Source organism: Sphaerodactylus townsendi, linkage group LG01, assembly GCF_021028975.2.
Source record: "Sphaerodactylus townsendi isolate TG3544 linkage group LG01, MPM_Stown_v2.3, whole genome shotgun sequence".
Classification (NCBI taxonomy): Eukaryota; Metazoa; Chordata; class Lepidosauria; order Squamata; family Sphaerodactylidae; genus Sphaerodactylus; species Sphaerodactylus townsendi.
Window position 1 is genome coordinate 52,674,727 of NC_059425.1, and position 17,562 is coordinate 52,692,288.

Genomic DNA, 17,562 nt, shown 5'->3' on the forward strand with positions numbered 1-17,562 from the left:
AGATCACTGTATTTTTCTTTTCCAATTGCACAAAATATTACAACAAAGGCATCTCTTGGAACCCCCCTTCCCCCTCCCCCAAACATACACACACAAGAGCAAGAAAAACATTGATTTCCAAATTTTGGCAAAGAACTGCATCTTTTCATTCCACTTGAAAGCATATCAACTCTTGTCAAATAATACTAATATTACATATTCATGTACCTTATTAAGTTCTTCAATTCGCCTGATCAGATATGGGTTGCTTGAAGAATTTTCAAAAAAAACATAATCTGTAACAAAAAAGTCAAATTAAATTTGAAGTTCTTCTCCCCCCCCCGCCCCCCGCACAAAATGAATAATCTGAAAAAGCAAGACATTTGTGTTAAGACTCAAGTTCACATATGAATTATTTCTATGCTCAAGGTTAACAAAATATGTGGTATTATTATATTATAGATGTTTAGCATTTATGAATTTTCAGCAGCTATCAGGATTAACTGACTGGAACATCACTAATTATTCAGTCCCACAGAGATTTAGACATAGGCTTACATTTTGCTCTGTGGGATATTCATATATGACACCCAATTTCAAAGAATTGAAATGAATCAGCTTAGGGCTAGCAAAGCCAGTTCTGAATCAGATGCATAAACTTTCAAAGGGATGGGATCTTGAATTGGCCTTTTTTTTGGCTAATCCGCTCAATTTTATAAATCTACACACTCCAGAAAGTTAGCAGCCCATGATAATAGATTAGACTGTACTATTAACATTTCTGAGATACTAGTCTTATATGGCAGCTCAAGCCATTAACAATATTTTCTAAAATATTAATACAACACAATACAACCAGTGTGTTGGTCCTTCGTGACAACTTTTGGAAATTGTGTGAAACAGGATGCTAGACTAGATGGACCGCTAGTCTGATCCAGAAGGGCTCTCCTAATGTTCCATCATTCACTCTTTCTCCATATATTATTATTACAGTTCACAAATTGTTAAAACTGTGTTCCAGGAAGCACAACTCTCACTTACTGAAAAATCAATTGAGGCTTTTCCAGCACCCATAATCAGAACTACTTCGCAAAAGTTTCAGTTGTGCACACTACAGCCACAACCTCATTCTTCATAACTACACCAACGCATTTTGGCACCACCTCACAATATGACATGTCCCATAACAAAACAACAGCATCCATTAAATCTTTTTGTATAGTGGTTGATAATAGGAAAAATCTGGAAATTCATTAGCCAAGGAACCTGACTACTTGTGATTCATGTGTAAGTTCCATTTGATATACATGGATAAAAAAATCAGATCCAATTCACTGAATCATAACTTTAAAAGTACAAAAACCTTAAGCTCAATCAGCAACCAAGCTAAAACACAAGAGTTGAAATCCTTCAAAACTGGATTCATCCTGGTCGTCTGTATGTCCAAATGTAACCCAACTTAGATTTTAAGAGGGATAGTATCAGAAATGGAATTCAAGTCTTTGACAGTGTGATCCCACCTTGTGACCCTTAAAATTCACAACAAATTCACAACAAAAGAAACTTTAAATCTGTTTTCTGTTTCATAAACAATAGTGTGCAGTATAACAATGAAATATGGCAAACCAATACAGAAACACTAATCAACATATAATAGTTCTGGCCTGCTATGCAAAACAGACTAGCAGGGTCTCTCAGTCCTTTACAGTTCTCTGTAGTCTAGCTGTATACAGGCTCCTGGACTCTTTAACTGAACTCTATGAAGTTGACTGGCTCCAGCTACAGGCAACACCCATTATAACATTTTATAACAGGAAACCAAAATACAAATAGTCAATCAATATAAACACAATATCCCCTTCTCAAAAATTAATACAAACATTCTCATACCTGAAATACAGGCCTCTTAATTCTGAGGAAATGGAGCCTTTCGTTCCTTATATGGAAAATCTGTGTCTTTAGCTCCCCCTAATGGACCCTGGGTTACACAAACAGAGCTTAACTACATACAGTTACCATACATGCTTGAGTATAAGACCCGAATATAAGTCGAGGGGAGCTTTTTCAGCATTAAAAATGTGCTGAAAAAGTCAACATGCATGAGTATATATCAGTGATGGCGAACCTTTTTGAGACCGAGTGCCCAAATTGCAACCCAAACCCCACTTATTTATCGCAAAGTGCCAACCCGGCAATTTAACCTGAATGCTGAGATTTTAGTTTAGAAAAAACTGGTTGGCTCCCTCTTCCTCTGCCCCACCCGTTCGAGCAGGGGCCAGCCTGCTCTAGCCTCCAGCAAGTCCCGTGCAACGCTCTGTGCCTCTCTAGCATCTCTGCCTTCTCTGCCTCCCCCCGCCCCCCACCTTGGGCAGCAGCCACCCGGACCACAGGCACCAGGCCCGCCAGCCGAGTCCTCCTTCCTCACCGCAGTGCGCACATGTCGTGTTCAGTGGCCCAGGCCAGCCTAGATGTGTGTGAGGGGGGGGGATGATTTTCCGCCCCCCACATGATGAACTCTGTGTGCGCGTGCCCACAGAGAGGGCTCCGAGTGCCACCTCTGGCACCCGTGCCATAGGTTCGCCATCACTGGTATATATGGTACCTCTTCCTGAGAGAAACCAAGACTAGAAGGCTGGCAATACTGTTATAATTTCCTTAGAACCTCCAAAATGGCCACAGAGAGACCATTCACTTTTAAAGCTACAGACACTACTTCTATTACTGAGGTCTTTAAACCTTATATATATAATATATAATATATTTCTTTACATTTCAGATTTTTCTGCAAACTTGGAGCTTTTCTTAGGTTTGTAGAAAGATCTGTCTTGTCTGTTCATAGCTCCAGTCTCTGGATTTAACTATCTACAGAGCTGGTCATGCTGAAAATTAGATATACTGACAAGTGGGGGTACCCACAAGAATTTGCAGCAGGCATCACATTTTCCCTCCCACACTATTTCCTCTTTTCCTTCACTGAAAAATACCCCAGCATCTAGCCTTTCCTGCCATTTCTTTCCTTCTCATCCAATAGCCTAACAAACTTTTCTGCCTCTAGCCTTTAGTTTTCCATTCTTCTCTACCCTGGCAGCCTCTCCCTGGAAAATCTAGTCAAGTAGCACAGTGCTGGCCACTGAGACAAACCCCATTTCACGGTAGGGAGCACACAAGAATTAGAAACAGGCATCTTGCTCTCCACTGTATTCACTTCTCCATGCTATTTCTGCTTTCCCTCCACCTCGCATCCCCAATATCCTCACCTTTCCCTGTTTCATTATCTTCTTTCATCCATCCACCAACTTAAATATTATCTGCCCCTCATCTTCAGCCATATTAAGTATTAGCGTACTACATTTATACTCCCCTTTCTCCACAATATATGCTCAATTCTGCTTTCATCATTCTCTTCTGCTTAATCTTTAGTCTTTATGTGGAATTCCAAGGTGGCGTCCAAGACTAAGGGAAGAAGGCAGGGCATTACACCTAGCTAAGGTGATTGCTCTACACCACCGGGCCTCAACCAGGAGATAAAGATACCGGGCTACGGTTAACCTATCCAAGAGTATTCCCAGGGAGATCACGGAATAGGTTTTATTAGCTTCCTCTAGCATCTGTCAAAACTCTCTGTCAAAAAGTCTCTTTTTGATAACCTCATAAACCTCTTGCTCTGTTAACATTAGCAGGTCCTCTAAGGGGATGCCCAGCTCATTGAGTTTGGCTTCGATTTTAACCCACCATTGAGTTGTGTGGAGAATGGTGAGTCCCTGGGATGTATAGTCCAGTTCATCCCAATTAAAACAAATCCTGGCCCAAAACTTGAATGTACGGCACCAGGCCAGAGTTTCCAGCCAGTGCTGGCCTGTTTCTAAGCACAGGGCCGCATAGGGGATAGAATGGGCCACGCCAAGGATTTTATACAGAAAGTGCGACTGGACCCTTTCCACCTCTCTCCTCTATGCCCCTATCCAGATGGGGAGAGTAAAAATTATAAATTACAAAAATCTCAGGGAAAGTGCTAAAGTTAAAAAAACACAAAATGGTGATAAGTAAATGTTTTACTATCAATGTCAACAAAGGAGTGTACTGAACAGCAAGGCAGAGATGAGAATCAAAATTATTCAGTGTGACTCATTCAAAATGCACACAAGGCAGTGAGCACATTGTCAAAGCAAGCAGTTTTCCACATTTTCCAAACCATTACACTGAGGAAGCCTTTAAGAAATGCTCATGACCCCATGTGAGGGCTATGACCTAATTAAGAATAACCGGACCATGCAAGCCTTTACCTAGCTTTCAATGGAGTTGTTTCTATAACAAATAATCAAAGTGGGAGGTAAGAGAGAAAGAGAGATTTTGGAGCCCAATCCTAAGCATACTTACTCAGAAGAAACTTTCAGTCTCACGCTAAGTGTGCACAGGAGTATAGCTTTAGATCTTTATGTTACCTTCAATTCACTTTCTAAGACTGAACTGCATATGACATTGAGGACTCTTGATTAGATTCCAATATGCAATGCGGCCATAAAATGTAAACATTAAGGGAGCCATGTGGGCTATGACACTAAGGAAGGAAAAATTAACATTTATTTGCCTGCCTTACTATTTCTCTCAATGAAAATGTCCTCCCTGACTAGTCCCCTCCTCTGGAGATAAAAACAGGACATAGTATCTGGCCTCAGGTCCACACTGGAGTTTAAGCAGAAATCTGCAAGTGGAGAAATGGTGGGATGGTGCCATTAACACCTGCACTACAGTTCCAGTCTGAATCAAGGACATCATGACTACATTATTTGCTAGGAACAGAGCAACTTTGGTCCTGTTGTGACTTGATGCAAACTTGACTGCATCTAGCTACTTCCTTCCCTTTTGTCTTTCTACTTCAGTGGTGGCAAACCTATGGCACGGGTGCCAGAGGTGGCACTCAGAGCTCTCTTTGTGGGCATGCGCACCATCGCCCCAGTTTGGGCATTCAGCAGTGGCATAGTGTCAAGGAGACGAGGGATGTGTGACCCTGCGGGGGCATGGTAAGGGCATTCCAGGGGTGTGATGGGAGTGTTTTTGGGGCGTTCCAAGGCATGGCGTGGCAGGGACGTGGGGCGCACACGTGCCCTGGACGCAGTTTTCCCTTGCTCTGCCCCTGAGACTCGGTCTCTAAAAGGTTCGCCATCACTGTTCTACTTAGTACAGCATCTCATGAAACATAAGCAGTGGGAGCAATTGGGATATGTTATTTATAAACTGCCCTGGAATGGATGAGCCAGGCAAGCCTGATCTCAGAAGCAAGCAGGGTTGTCTCAAGTTAGTTTTTGGTGGGAGACCACCCAAGAAGCCCAGGGTCACTAAGCAGAGATAGGCAAGAGCAAACAAACTCTGCCCATCTCTTACCCTGAAAACTCTACTATGTCACCATAAGTCAACTGTGACTTAATGGCACTTCACACACATTTTTATTAACTGTTATCACCACAGTCCAGTTTGCAGGGGAAAGACTGACAGACAAAACTGGTTTGCCCAATGTCAGGTGGAGTGTTTATGGGCAAGCTGACAACTGAACAAGGAGCTTCTCAATATATGTTCTTAAATGCTTATACCACATCTGCAAGAAAATTTATTAACAAATCCAACTCTAGATTACCACACAGCCCTGACAGCATTAGCTCCAACTACTCACAATGTCTATACTAAAATGCGTCCAATTCATTTTACTTGCAGTACTATTATACTCTATCCATCTCAGTACCCACAAAATACTAAGCATGCTAGTATTTACAGTGAAAGTGAATGAAATGTCCACTCATAACACATAAGTTCTTTGCCTAAACTTACTTCATTAACTTTTGACCATAGAGAAAGTTGAAGAATCGCTGTAATGTTAAGTGATGTCATTACGTAGATACCCCACTTTGGAAAGGAACAAAACAAGAAAACAAGTTTGTTTGCTAATACAGCTGCAGAGCCAGACTATCCACTAGTGAGAGGCTCACAATTAGGTCAAAGTCATTATTGTGCTTCCTCCTTCCTGCCAGCAGTTCCTTAATGCATCAGTGCAACTGATCAACCACTATCTTGCCCAAGGCAAATTACCATTGCCGCTCAGACCAGTGAGACAATGTCACCTTCCTCCCTCTTAGATTTCACTATACTTCACTGCATATTAAAGAGCACTGTGGCACTTTTGCAGATCTCTTCCTTGGAAACACGAGGAATGCAGCTGTAATAGCATTCGAGAGTTCTTTTCCACTTCAGTTAGATATTCCTAGATTGTAGGAAGAAAAGTAAAGGGCAAACAAACAGCCCTCACTATCTCTCTTTCAGTTTTCTTTTTCTTCTCTTTCTCTCTTTTTGCCATCAAGTCATTTCTAACTTATGGCAACCCTTGGTGGGGTTTTCAAGGCAAGAGGCATTCAGAGGTGGTTTGTCATTGTTTGTCTTTGCATCACAAAGTAGATATTCCTTGACAGTCTCCCATCCAAATACTTGCCAGGTCCAGCTCTGCTTAGCTTCTGAGATCATGGCAGTTTTCCATATGCAGGAATGTATTTTCATTAGGGTGCATTCAAACATGATGTGTCCCCACCTGCAGTCTGAAGCGGTACAGTCCGGGAAGGGACTATGATTTTTTTTGCATATTTGATACAACTGGAGGAATGGGTGGATGTTGCTTGGACCATGAAACGCCTGGTGTTGTTTGGACCATGCCTGACGTTGCCTGGGCCATGAAATACACAGATTTGGAAGATAACAGCAATGTATTTAGGAGTTTGAGTGGATAGACAAAGTAACAGCAGGCAGAGCAAGGCATTTAGTTAAATGCTTTTGGACTGGCAAAAGGGATAAAGATGGTTCTGTTCTCCTAGCACCACCACAAGGGATGTGGGTTCAACTGAGAGACAATCATATATTGAAGCAACCATGCAACTGCTTGGCCATGTGCCAAACTTTGTACTGACACATATAAATAATGCATATACATAAATACTTAAAATTACAGCATTATAAATAAAACAAATCAAACAAACATGTAGCCTACGCAGAGAATTTAAAAAAGGGAAACAGCAGATAAAATCAATCATACAATGCTGCAATAACCAGTTCAACAAGAGCAAGCCTGGGAGAACAGAACTATCTTTGCTCAATGCCAACCTGGTAATAATGAGCAAAGCAAATTGCCTCAGAAACAAGATCCTTCGTTTGAGTGCCAGTACCAGAAAGGTTCATTCGTTGGAACTCACCTATCTACCTTCAAAATGCACATGCAGAAGAGTTTGGTTGCAGGGAGGTTTACATGGAAAAAGATTCATATTTTCCATGTCACAAAATCTGGCTTGTTTAAGACAAGAACACATGGCCACAACTGAAGGCTTCCTGGTTTAGAGTAACTGGAGTTTGTTGTAACGTCTACACCAGACAATATAGCAAATTAAAATGTGTTTTTGCTTACAAAGCAAAATCCTAAACCAAGGCAAACTATATTTTGTAACCTCACTTTTGCAGATCAACTACCATTTGCTCAAGTAAATCAATCTGACTCCCCAACAAACTACAGCATTAAGGCAAAATTATGGGGACGTTACTAAAAAAGAATCTGAAAGATCCCCCTGAAAAAGCTGCATGCAAAATGTGTAGACTGTAGAGTTACGAAATTATTAAAGAATTCTTTTTCTCTGCACCATGTTTTCTTGCCTCCATTTTCCCTTGGTGGGGCTCTCTTTTCTTCGTTGTTTTATTTGGAAACAGACTGTAAGGTATGGTATTTATGAATAACATGGTAAGCCAGTGTCTCTACTACATTACATGTGATTACAAGTGGAGCTCAACTGATGGCAAATTAAACCAAAAAAAAAAAGCTAATAGAAACTGAAAGGAAAAATGTTTTAGCCTAGCCTTCTCCATGAAATATTGACTGCAAGTGGAAAACACTGTCTTAAAGCGCCGTGGAGTCTCCCTCTTTGGAATGTTTAAACAGAAGCTGGATGGCCACCTGCCAAGGGTGCTTTGACTGTCTTTCTGCATGGCAGGGAGTTGGACTGGATGGCCCTTGTGGTCTCTTCCAACTCCACGATTCTAGTTATCTGTGGGGGCGAGGGAATATTCCATAATGCGCACTTTCACCTGCAGTATAAAGTGGTAGAATTTTTTTTCTAAAAAAAAACACCTGTATAACCAAATAACACAATCATTAGCAAAAAAAATGGCCTATTTTGGGTCTACTGGCCTTTGATGCAGAGTTGCCCCCATTTGTACATTTGTGGATACAAGGCAGGTTGCCTATTACTTGGTAAGGAAAACTTGACTGTCTTTAAACTTGCAGGGTACTAGAAAGCTGCACTAAGACCTTCTTGGAAACAGTTCTTTATTTTCCAAGATATGGGAGGTTGTATTCAAAGATCTCTGTGTTTAATGTGGCACCAAGTTGTTGCCGACGTAAGCCAACCCCATAGGGTTTTCAAGGCATGAGAGAAAGAGCTGGGTTGTCATTGCCTTCCTCTGCACAACAACCATGGCATTCCTTGGTGTTCTATCCCATTACTAACTAGGGCTGACCCTGCTTAGTTTCTATGATCTGGCAAAATCAGGCTAGCCTGGGCCATCCAGGTCAGGGCATTCAAAGTTCTATTTGTGGATAAAATGGTTTTTACAACCAAAGTATCTTTTCAAGGTTGTGGTAGAACCTCCTTCTTCTCCTGAGCCATACCTAGGGATGTAACAGTAGAGAGTTGCACCCTTGCATGTCCACTAAAGTCAATGGGATTAGAACAGTGGAACTCTGTTTTGGATTGCACTGTAAAATCCACCAATTATCTGGTGGGATGCAGAAACCTTGTGTTTGCAGATCTAACAACATAACACCAACTTTGTGTCATAGGGTGAATTTGGATTGATATTTCTCTGAATGGCAGGCTTTGATTTTGGGTTAAGTCACAGTATAACAATTCAGGACGAATCCTATGGATCAGACTGAGGAACCACCTAGTTCAACATCCCACAGACAACAATGGCCACCTAGATATTTACAGGAAGCTAACAATAAGAGCATGATGAGGCCCTCCTGCTTCATGGCTACCAGCACTATTCCCTCTGGTTGGGGAGATTCCATGTAGACTATATCACTAGGTCTATCTACAAATTTATCTGGTCCACTTTTAAAGCTACCAAATCTAACAGACAAATCTAACCTGTTCCTCAGCAGGGAGTTTTAGAATTAGGCCTTATGTAACAAAATATGAATATTACAGAGGGAGGGGATTCTGTTTCCTCTCCGTACCATTTATCATTTCAACCGCATCCCTCTTCAGGTTGTCATTTTTTTAAACCTATAGCTTCCATACATGTTCACCTGGGCGCAAGTACCACTGTGCTCATCACTTCTGAGTAAACACGCATCGGTTTGGGCTGCACATTAGTTTTTAACGCCACAGCTTAACAAACGCCAAGTATGAAGGGATGGAGGTGCCTGGAGAGGAGGGGGGTGCGAATTTCCTCACCTCTGCTTAAGGACAGCAAGCCCCCTCCCCCAGGAAAAAGGGCGTCCTTCTCTGAGGTTCTTCCCAGGCTGACCTAAGCGCGCCCCCCACCCCCCTCACCCCCTAAACGTCGGTGCGGAAAAGGCGCCTTCCCTCTGGAGATGCAGCCACGCTGCAGTTCCGGGCAAGGGGGCTCCCCTTCGTTTCTGGCAGAGAGGGAGGCCTCCTCCCCGCTTCTCTTTCCAGCTAGGTGGGCTGTGGCCTGCCTCGCTGGAACGACCAAGGGGGCTGGGTTCCCTGCGGGGGGCGGGTGTTGTGCAAAGCTCCACTCGCCTCAGCACGCCCCTCGGCTCTTTCCCGGCCAAGAGCCGGTGTCCCATTTGCCTCCCCCGCCCAGCTCGAGGCCCTCCTGCCCGGCTGCAACCGGAGTCGCGGGCGCTGCCGAGGAGACGCGTGGCGCGTCCCGCAAAAGAACCTAACATACCTCCCACTCGGTACATGTTGGCCGCCATGTCTGTGCCGTGCGCCCTCCTTCTGCTGCCGCCGGGTTGGGAAGGGGAGGAGCGCGCTGCAGCCTCGTCGCTGCTGCTGCTGCTGCTGCCCTCTACGCCACCCGCCCCGGGCACAGCAGGGCGCCGAGCAGCTTCGTCGCCGGTTCGGCCAAGCCGCTGTGCGGGCGGTGAAGGAAACGAAGGCAGCGGCAGGAGACGAAGGGTTAAAGCTAAGCGCCCGCGCCCGCCTGGCGGGGCTGGGCTGGGCGCAGAGAGGCGGCGCAGTGGGCTGGAAGGGAGCGGCGACGTCGCCTGGCCGGCTCCGACGTGCGTTCAGCCGCGGGCGCGGTGGGATTAAAAGTCCCTTCCCCATGTGGCTCTTTCCCCCCGAGGGGTGAGGGGGTGGGAGATGTACATTGCCGGCTGGCGGTGCCAATGGCAGGGGAGGGGGCGGCGCAAAGGCACCCACCGAGGCGCCGCTCTGGCTTCATGGCCGCTATGCGCACGCGGGCCGGCAGGAGGAAGGGGCCATGCCACCTGTGCTCTCGCGCTTTCCTAGGCGTCCCCCAGTGTGCACAGCTCTCCTTTGCCCATTATATATCGTAGTGGTGACCAGTAAGCAGGGAGGGCATCGAAAGTGGGGGAGTTTGAACGCCTGTTCTGGTGCAGCTGGGCTGCAGGATTGCCAAGTGCCATGTTCGGTGTTCCATTTCAGCCACTAAAAACAGGCATTGTGTGAAAAGCCTAAAATGTTTTTCTTCTGCCAATACCAACCAGATCCTTCTTAAGCAGCTGCGTGGAATGGGTCCTCACTAGGCAGAATGGATACAATTAGTAATAAAGAGCTGGTTTGTTGTTGTATTTGACAATAACCTGTTATATATTATTTTTACTGCAACACTGTTGTGGAATTATTTATTCATTGCTACCCACAATTTATATATTTAGGGCATTTTATCAGGCCCTTGCTCTAAAGAGCTCATGGTAAGATGCAGCATCGTCAATAATTTTTATCTTTACAGTAACCCAATGAGGTAGATTAGGCTGAGAGAGTGAGTGGTCCAAGAGCATTCAGTAAGTTTCACAGCAAGGGGGGGATTTGAGGCCATATTGCCCCAGTCCCATCCTAGCCAAATCCTAACCACTACACTACATAGAAAGTAAGCAACCTGACATTTTCCAGCTGAGTAATTGACTTGTTTCTCACAGTTTGCCATGGCTGCGTCAATATTTGCTGTAGTCAGCCCCTCCTTGTATTCCAGCACATGATGAACTTGTGCTGAGAAGACATAATTGACCATAGCTCTTCATAGAGAGGTGCATGTGTAACCCCTGTGTTCAGAATGGTTTGACCCAGAAAGGGGTGGAGACTCAAAGCAGCAGAAGGCTGCAAAAATTGGTGAAGTTGGAGAAAGCAAGGCTACCAGGCTGGGACCTTGATTTATTTCTTTATAAGCTCTTAACACCTTGTTTAAGGTAACTGCAAAGTTGTTGGGAACTAGTGGGAAGGGAGTTGTTTATTTTTGCTACATTGTAAATGTTAGAATTTATTGTTTCAGGGCTTGCTAAGTATGTAGTTGATGGGAGTTCTTTTGGGGACCTTCATCATCTTGGAACCCGTTCACCAAGCCTCTGAAGTCTTCATAAGCCAACCACCAGCAGGAAGAATTGGACTTGGCATTATCAGTAGACTGTAAATATAAGGACTTGAAATGCAACCTGAAAGGACTGTAAATTGTTAATGTTAAAAGTGTTATTTGTTAAGGAAGTAAACCATTTTGTTTTAAATTTAGTTCTTTGCAACTCCTTCCAAGTTCTGCCCCACAGAACCCACAGGTAGAGGTTACACATGCACGCAGCTTCCACCCAAAGTATGAGGCTGTTCAAACAAACTCACACCAGACTGAGAAAGTGCTACTGGGATTACTTAGCACCAATATGTGGCACCAGATAGATGCACTGTTTTTTCCCATGCTGATCGTTCTCCTTATCAAGCATTCACATGCTATTGGTTCCATATTTGTTACACATTTGTTTTCTCAAAATATGAAAAAATTGAAATCCACTGCAGAACTTTTGGCAGATGTAACTAAATAAACACTAAATGTATGCTGTGTAGGTGTAAAACCTCAATCACACGTAGATTCTATATATGATCATGTGTAAGAAATCTTGCAGAAATGGCAGAAAAGGAGATTGGCATATTGGTGTAAAATGGCCTTTTCATGCACAACAGGTTTTTGACCCTGCATTAATGACTTTCAAACAGTGGGTCAAGTTGCAAGATATTCCAGGGAGGAAGGCATATTCCGTAGAGTACTGTGTTGCAGCCACCAAAACTGCCAAGAGACAGGGATAGGCATGAGTGCTTCTGGCTGCATCAGCTTCTCCCTCCCACTTCTTTACCTTCACAGCTGGTTTGAAGCAAAAGCCTGAAAATTCCTGTTCTAGTCTTCCTATAATTAGAGTTTTTCAGTCCACACAATTTTTAAAATACACATACAACACTGAACTATGTATCTCTGTGATTAGTATCTGGGCAGTGTGCTTAACAGCAAAATGAGTGAGAGGCTTGAAAGATACAGTAAGTTTAAACAGGGGCCCAGTATGAAAGAGTTAAGGAACAGGCCTTATGCTCACCATATAAGATAAGAGACAAAACTGTTATAGGGTAGAAGTCTGAAGCCCCTAATTCTCAGGATTGTTTTTAAAATGCAACAAAAATATTTCTGTGGTTGAAAATGTAAAAAAAAAGAAAGGAAAACTAGTTTTTGAGCCTCCATAAATGTCAAACCTGAATTACTTGCAAATAAATAATGATAAAAAGCCTGTGCCTAAAATGTCTTTTACATTAAAATTTTGATTCCATTGCATATTTGAGTGTGATTAATGAAAATCAATCATATTTTTGTAATTGTGTTCTGGCTTGAAGCATTTTCTTGGAGAAAACCTTGCTGGCAAGCAATAAATAATGCAAATAAATAGAATAAATCAATTTCTTTTTTCATTATATGCCTGTTTCTTTGCGTCCCCACCTTTATCAAACTGATTTCTCACTTCATCTTCTATAGCTAAAAAGACAGTTAATGCAAAATTCAGTAGTGACTAGAAGTTATGTTAACTTGCAGGCATTTCTCAGTAATGTGCATTTGACCTAATCACACGCCTACCTCCCTTTTGTTAAAATTAGATTGTGACTATTAGGTTAATATTTCTTATAAGCCATTCAGCAATGGGTGCTGAATGGCTTATAAACCACAACCTAAGATTAGCGTGGACGGTGAGACCCGTGTCGCCTTGGTAGTCGGCGCCACCAGGTTTCAGCGATGTCTTCACCGGGCTCGAACTCAGGGCGGCTCAATGGCGACAATTCATCCGTGATTCAATTCCCTTCGGGGCTGTCCCTGTCCGGAGAGATCACCGGCATGGAATGTGTCGGCCTAGAGTGGTTGGCCTTGGAGAGGTTGGTCAGTCCTTTTGGTGTACCGATGCGCCTTAGCGCACCTGGGGACTGACCTCGCCACCACGCTGGAGGTGGTGATGATTGTGCCATGGTTCCCTCGACTTGTCTGGGTGACTTCAAGCGTCCATGTCGATACCGCCTCCTGTGCGGCGTGTCAGGACCTGGTGTCATCCATGGCGACATCTAGGCCTCTCTTAGTAAACTCTGGCCCCACTCATGAAGGCTGGTCACACGCATGGAATTTGGTCTTCGGTTCAGAGAGTTGACTTGGTGGTATCCTCTATAGATAGGAGTGCCATGAATCCGACCCATTTTGCCCTGAAGGTTGAGGATGGACCTGCCAAGCGCCAACCCTGTTCATAGGCCGGACGAGCTGATTATGCCGTCTGCAGCGGAGACTTATGGATCCAATTGGTTTCCTGTATGATATGCGGATCCTGAACCTGCGGCGCACTTTCGGTAGGCAGGTGGAGGATTGGAATTCCCGGCTCTCCGATGCCATCGAGGTTGTTGTTGCCCTCGGTCCTCTCGCCCCGTTCTCGGCGGGCCCATGGTATACTGGCGGAGCTCCGCCATATGAAAGCGGGCCGACGCCTCAAATTTCGTGGCGAAATGGAGGAAATCTGTTCTGCGGACGGCGTGAAGCTGTAACATCTTATAGGGCGTTTATGAAGGCCTATGAGATGGCTGAATGAAGAAGGAAGGCTTTCTCCTCGCGATCCGCTAGCTCTTCGCCAATTGTTTCGTGGGTGGATTGGGTCTTTGACCTCCCAATGGGAGGGTTCTATAAATTCTCAATTGACTATTAGCTGTGAGGCATTCATGAGCTTTGCGGATAAAATCATCACTCGCCCTTCAGGACCTTCCCCACACTTCTGTCTACAATTATAGTAGACTGGAGGCTCCCTTACCGTCTTCAGGCCCACCTTGCCCAGTTTTCCCTGCTCTCCAGCTTACGGCGACGACAGTGTGGCCTTGCTGCTGTTAAGACCTACTACCTGTCCCTCTGGATCCATGCCCCTCCTGGCTTGTTAAGCTTTGCGGGAATTTCACGACCTGTTGAAGATTATCAATGGCTCCTTGAGCAAGAGGAGCCTTTCGGTGGGTTGAAGGAGGCGATGGTCCGCCCACTATGAAAAGATCCATCCTTAGATCCTGGAGATCTGTGGCCACGCTTACGCCCGTCGAATCTTTGGTTTTCTGGGGAAGGTAAGTGAGAGAATGATGTTGGAACGCAGCTTCAGGGTTTCCTGGATGGCGCATGTGCGTTGATCCCTTCCAGTCTGGCTTCGTGCTGGGCATGGGGCCGGAGACTGTCACCGTGCATAACCGTCACGAATGCGCTCCATTATGCAGCTTGACCGAGGTGGATCGGCTGTTGTTAGATCTGACATGGCGTTTGATATGTGCGACCCGCGATCTTTTGGCCCACCGCCTGGCAGCTTCGAGTGCGGGGCACTGTCCTTCAATGGATTGCCTGGATTCCTCCGGGATGATCAGCAAAGGTAATGGTGTGGGGACAAGCTCCGGTGCCCACTTCTGTGTGAAATTTACCCACTCAGGGCGCTATTGTCCCGCTGTTATTCTTCTTTATGCGACCTTATGGCTAGTGCGGGCTTTGGGCTGATCCTCTCTGTCATCGAATGCGCTGATGACACTCAGCAGCTCATTCTGTTGTTGACGGTCATGTCGCCCCAGCTCTCAACACTGTTTGGAAGGCAGTTGCTGATTTGGTTGCAACAGAGCAGGTTAAAAACTCAATCCATCGGCGAGGAGATCCTCTGGCTTGGTAGGTAGAGGAGGCTGGCGCCCGGTCGGAGGGGCCTTATTGGCGAGCCCCTCCAGTCCGCAGCCTGGGGGGGTCCGTTCGTCTCTCTTTCAATGGGGCCAGATTTGGCTATAACCGGGTTAGCGTTTTCCATCTTCCGACAGGCCCGAAACGCTACGCAGACCACAGCCGCGGTGATCCACAGCGGTCACCTCCAGGTTGGACTTATTGTAACTTCTAAGCTCTACGAGATACCCATGAGGTTGATCCGGAAGTTACAACTGGTCCAAGTGCAGCGACCACAGCTCCACGGGCTTTCATGATGCGATAATGCACATTATTAAACGCATACAGCTCGGTTGAATTCGGTTCTTCAAAGGTATGGGTTAGCGCTTACCTTTAAGGCCTTCACGGCGATGGACCTCATATACCTCGGGACGCATTACCCCATATATTTCTACTGGAAGCCTCTAGCTCAGCAGAGCCGAATTGTCCCTGGCCCTCAATGATGCGGCTGGCCTCCCTTTCAGACCCAGGACTTTTTTACAACCCTATTTACCTGCCTGAAATGGAACCTTCCTCCAGCTGTCCGGGCCCTGCGGGTTATGGTGAGTTCATGGGGAGCCTGCAAAACGGAAGTTGTTCCACCGAACGCTGGAATCAACCGTTAACTATACCCTCTATGTTTGGGCCTATTACTATCTGTAATGACCCATGCTTTTCTCCCCTCCTGGGAGGGTCTAATAGGAATTGCGGGCATTGTTTATTGTTTATTGTTTATTATTTGCTGCATTTTAAATCTAATTTAAATTATTTACAGTCTATATGTATCTGAAATTTTATGTTGTTAACCGCCCAGAGCCCTTCGGGGATTGGGCGGTATATAAGACTGATAAATAAATAAAAAATAAATAAAATGCCCATTTAATTTCCTGGTTTAATGGGAAATGAGCATTCTTATCCCAACACTAAAATTAATGGAAATGTGAAAGCACAAATACCATATATTGTTCCCTTCCTGTGTTTAGCAAACACTAATTTCTCCCATATTTGAAGGGGCTCCACAGTCTGAAAGGGATGCCTGAAATCTTTATCTGTCCTGTCATTTGAAAGGAAAGCTTGCTAATAAGCAAATAGGTGCTATTCTACATTCTGTAGTCTTTGTTTTCCAATGAATCGCATCTAACTTTTGCTCAGCAACAATTTCCTATATTTCAACCAAATAGAATAAAAGTCCCCCTGGCACAGCTGTTATGTGGATAAGCAAAAAAAGATCCATATCCTCCAGTCATTGAGATGATAAACCAGCATCAAGACTGTACTTCTTCAGACTGGAAGTAGGGGTTCACATTATTGACTGTTCCTTGATGCAGCCTAATTCTTTCCACATAGCAATGGGCCATGGAAAAGGTTTCCAAGGATCTTGGGTAGCAGGTTTTGAAAACAATCATTTTGTGCCCTGGAGAGTTGCTACCCATTAAAGAACACAATAGTGAGCTAAATGAACTAATGGTCTCACTTGTAGAAAGCAGTTTCATGTGTTCAAAAAGCTACAGCTGCCTGCTAATCCTAAAATCACTGTCCTTGGGACAAGCTCCATTGAATAAAACAAGATCGCTTATGGAGGAGAAGTAAATAGTCTTCTAGATTTTGAAGAGAACTATCATAAACAGGACTGCTCAGCAGTAAATCCTACAACAAACCTAGAAGACTATTTAATTCTAATTAATAAGCTACACTTTCTAGTTACCCAAATACACTGGTGGAACAGCCTGCCTCAGAAGATTAGGAAGGCTTTCACATTGCAGAATGCGCAAAACAGAAGAGTGTTTTAAAAGGGATAGAATTGCAATATAATGGGACAGTCCAGAAGTGTGCTTTTATAAGGGAATGGAAATGTAGTCTGTGGCAGTTTATTGTACATATATTTTTCTTTTACAGCAATGTCTTCTGTCTTTGTAATCTACTTCATGGTATGGTACTCCTTAGCCTGTTTTCATTGTTTTCTGTAGTTCTAGAACAGGGGTAGGGAACCTGCGGCTCTCCAGATGTTCAGGAACTACAATTCCCATCAGCCTCTGTCAGCATGGAACTATTGTATTGTTTATTTCAAGTTTTGTGCTATCTATTTGCATTAGATTTTAAAATAATGTTTTGTAACCCGCCTTGAGTTTCAGTGTGAAAGGCAGATAACAAATGAAAGAAATACATTAAATAAATAAAAATAGTTTATGCCTACACCAAGTATTCAATCACCTTTCCATATATATGAAAAAAACCTCTTTCAAGGGAAACATTCTGCTTAGATCATATTTTTGCATTGATCTGTACAAAACTATATAAACCATGTGAATCACACTCCAGCCCTGCAAATGTTCCTCACAAAGTATAATAATGATT

At 44.2% G+C, this 17,562-nt stretch overlaps 1 protein-coding gene across 3 annotated transcripts in view; it reads right to left on the minus strand.

Moving 5' to 3' along the window:
• Positions 1–10,375, minus strand: part of MTA3 (metastasis associated 1 family member 3) — a 228,140-nt gene extending 217,765 nt beyond the window's left edge. For all 3 annotated transcript variants that reach the window (XM_048495449.1, XM_048494638.1, XM_048493832.1), the window contains exons 1-2: positions 9,925–10,375; positions 208–275 (exon numbers count right to left, since the gene is read on the minus strand). In XM_048495449.1, the coding sequence (XP_048351406.1) occupies positions 208–275; positions 9,925–9,952 (96 nt within the window). In that variant the 5' untranslated portion in view covers positions 9,953–10,375. The remainder of the gene's footprint in view (positions 1–207; positions 276–9,924) is intronic.
• Positions 10,376–17,562: the final 7,187 nt, after the last annotated feature.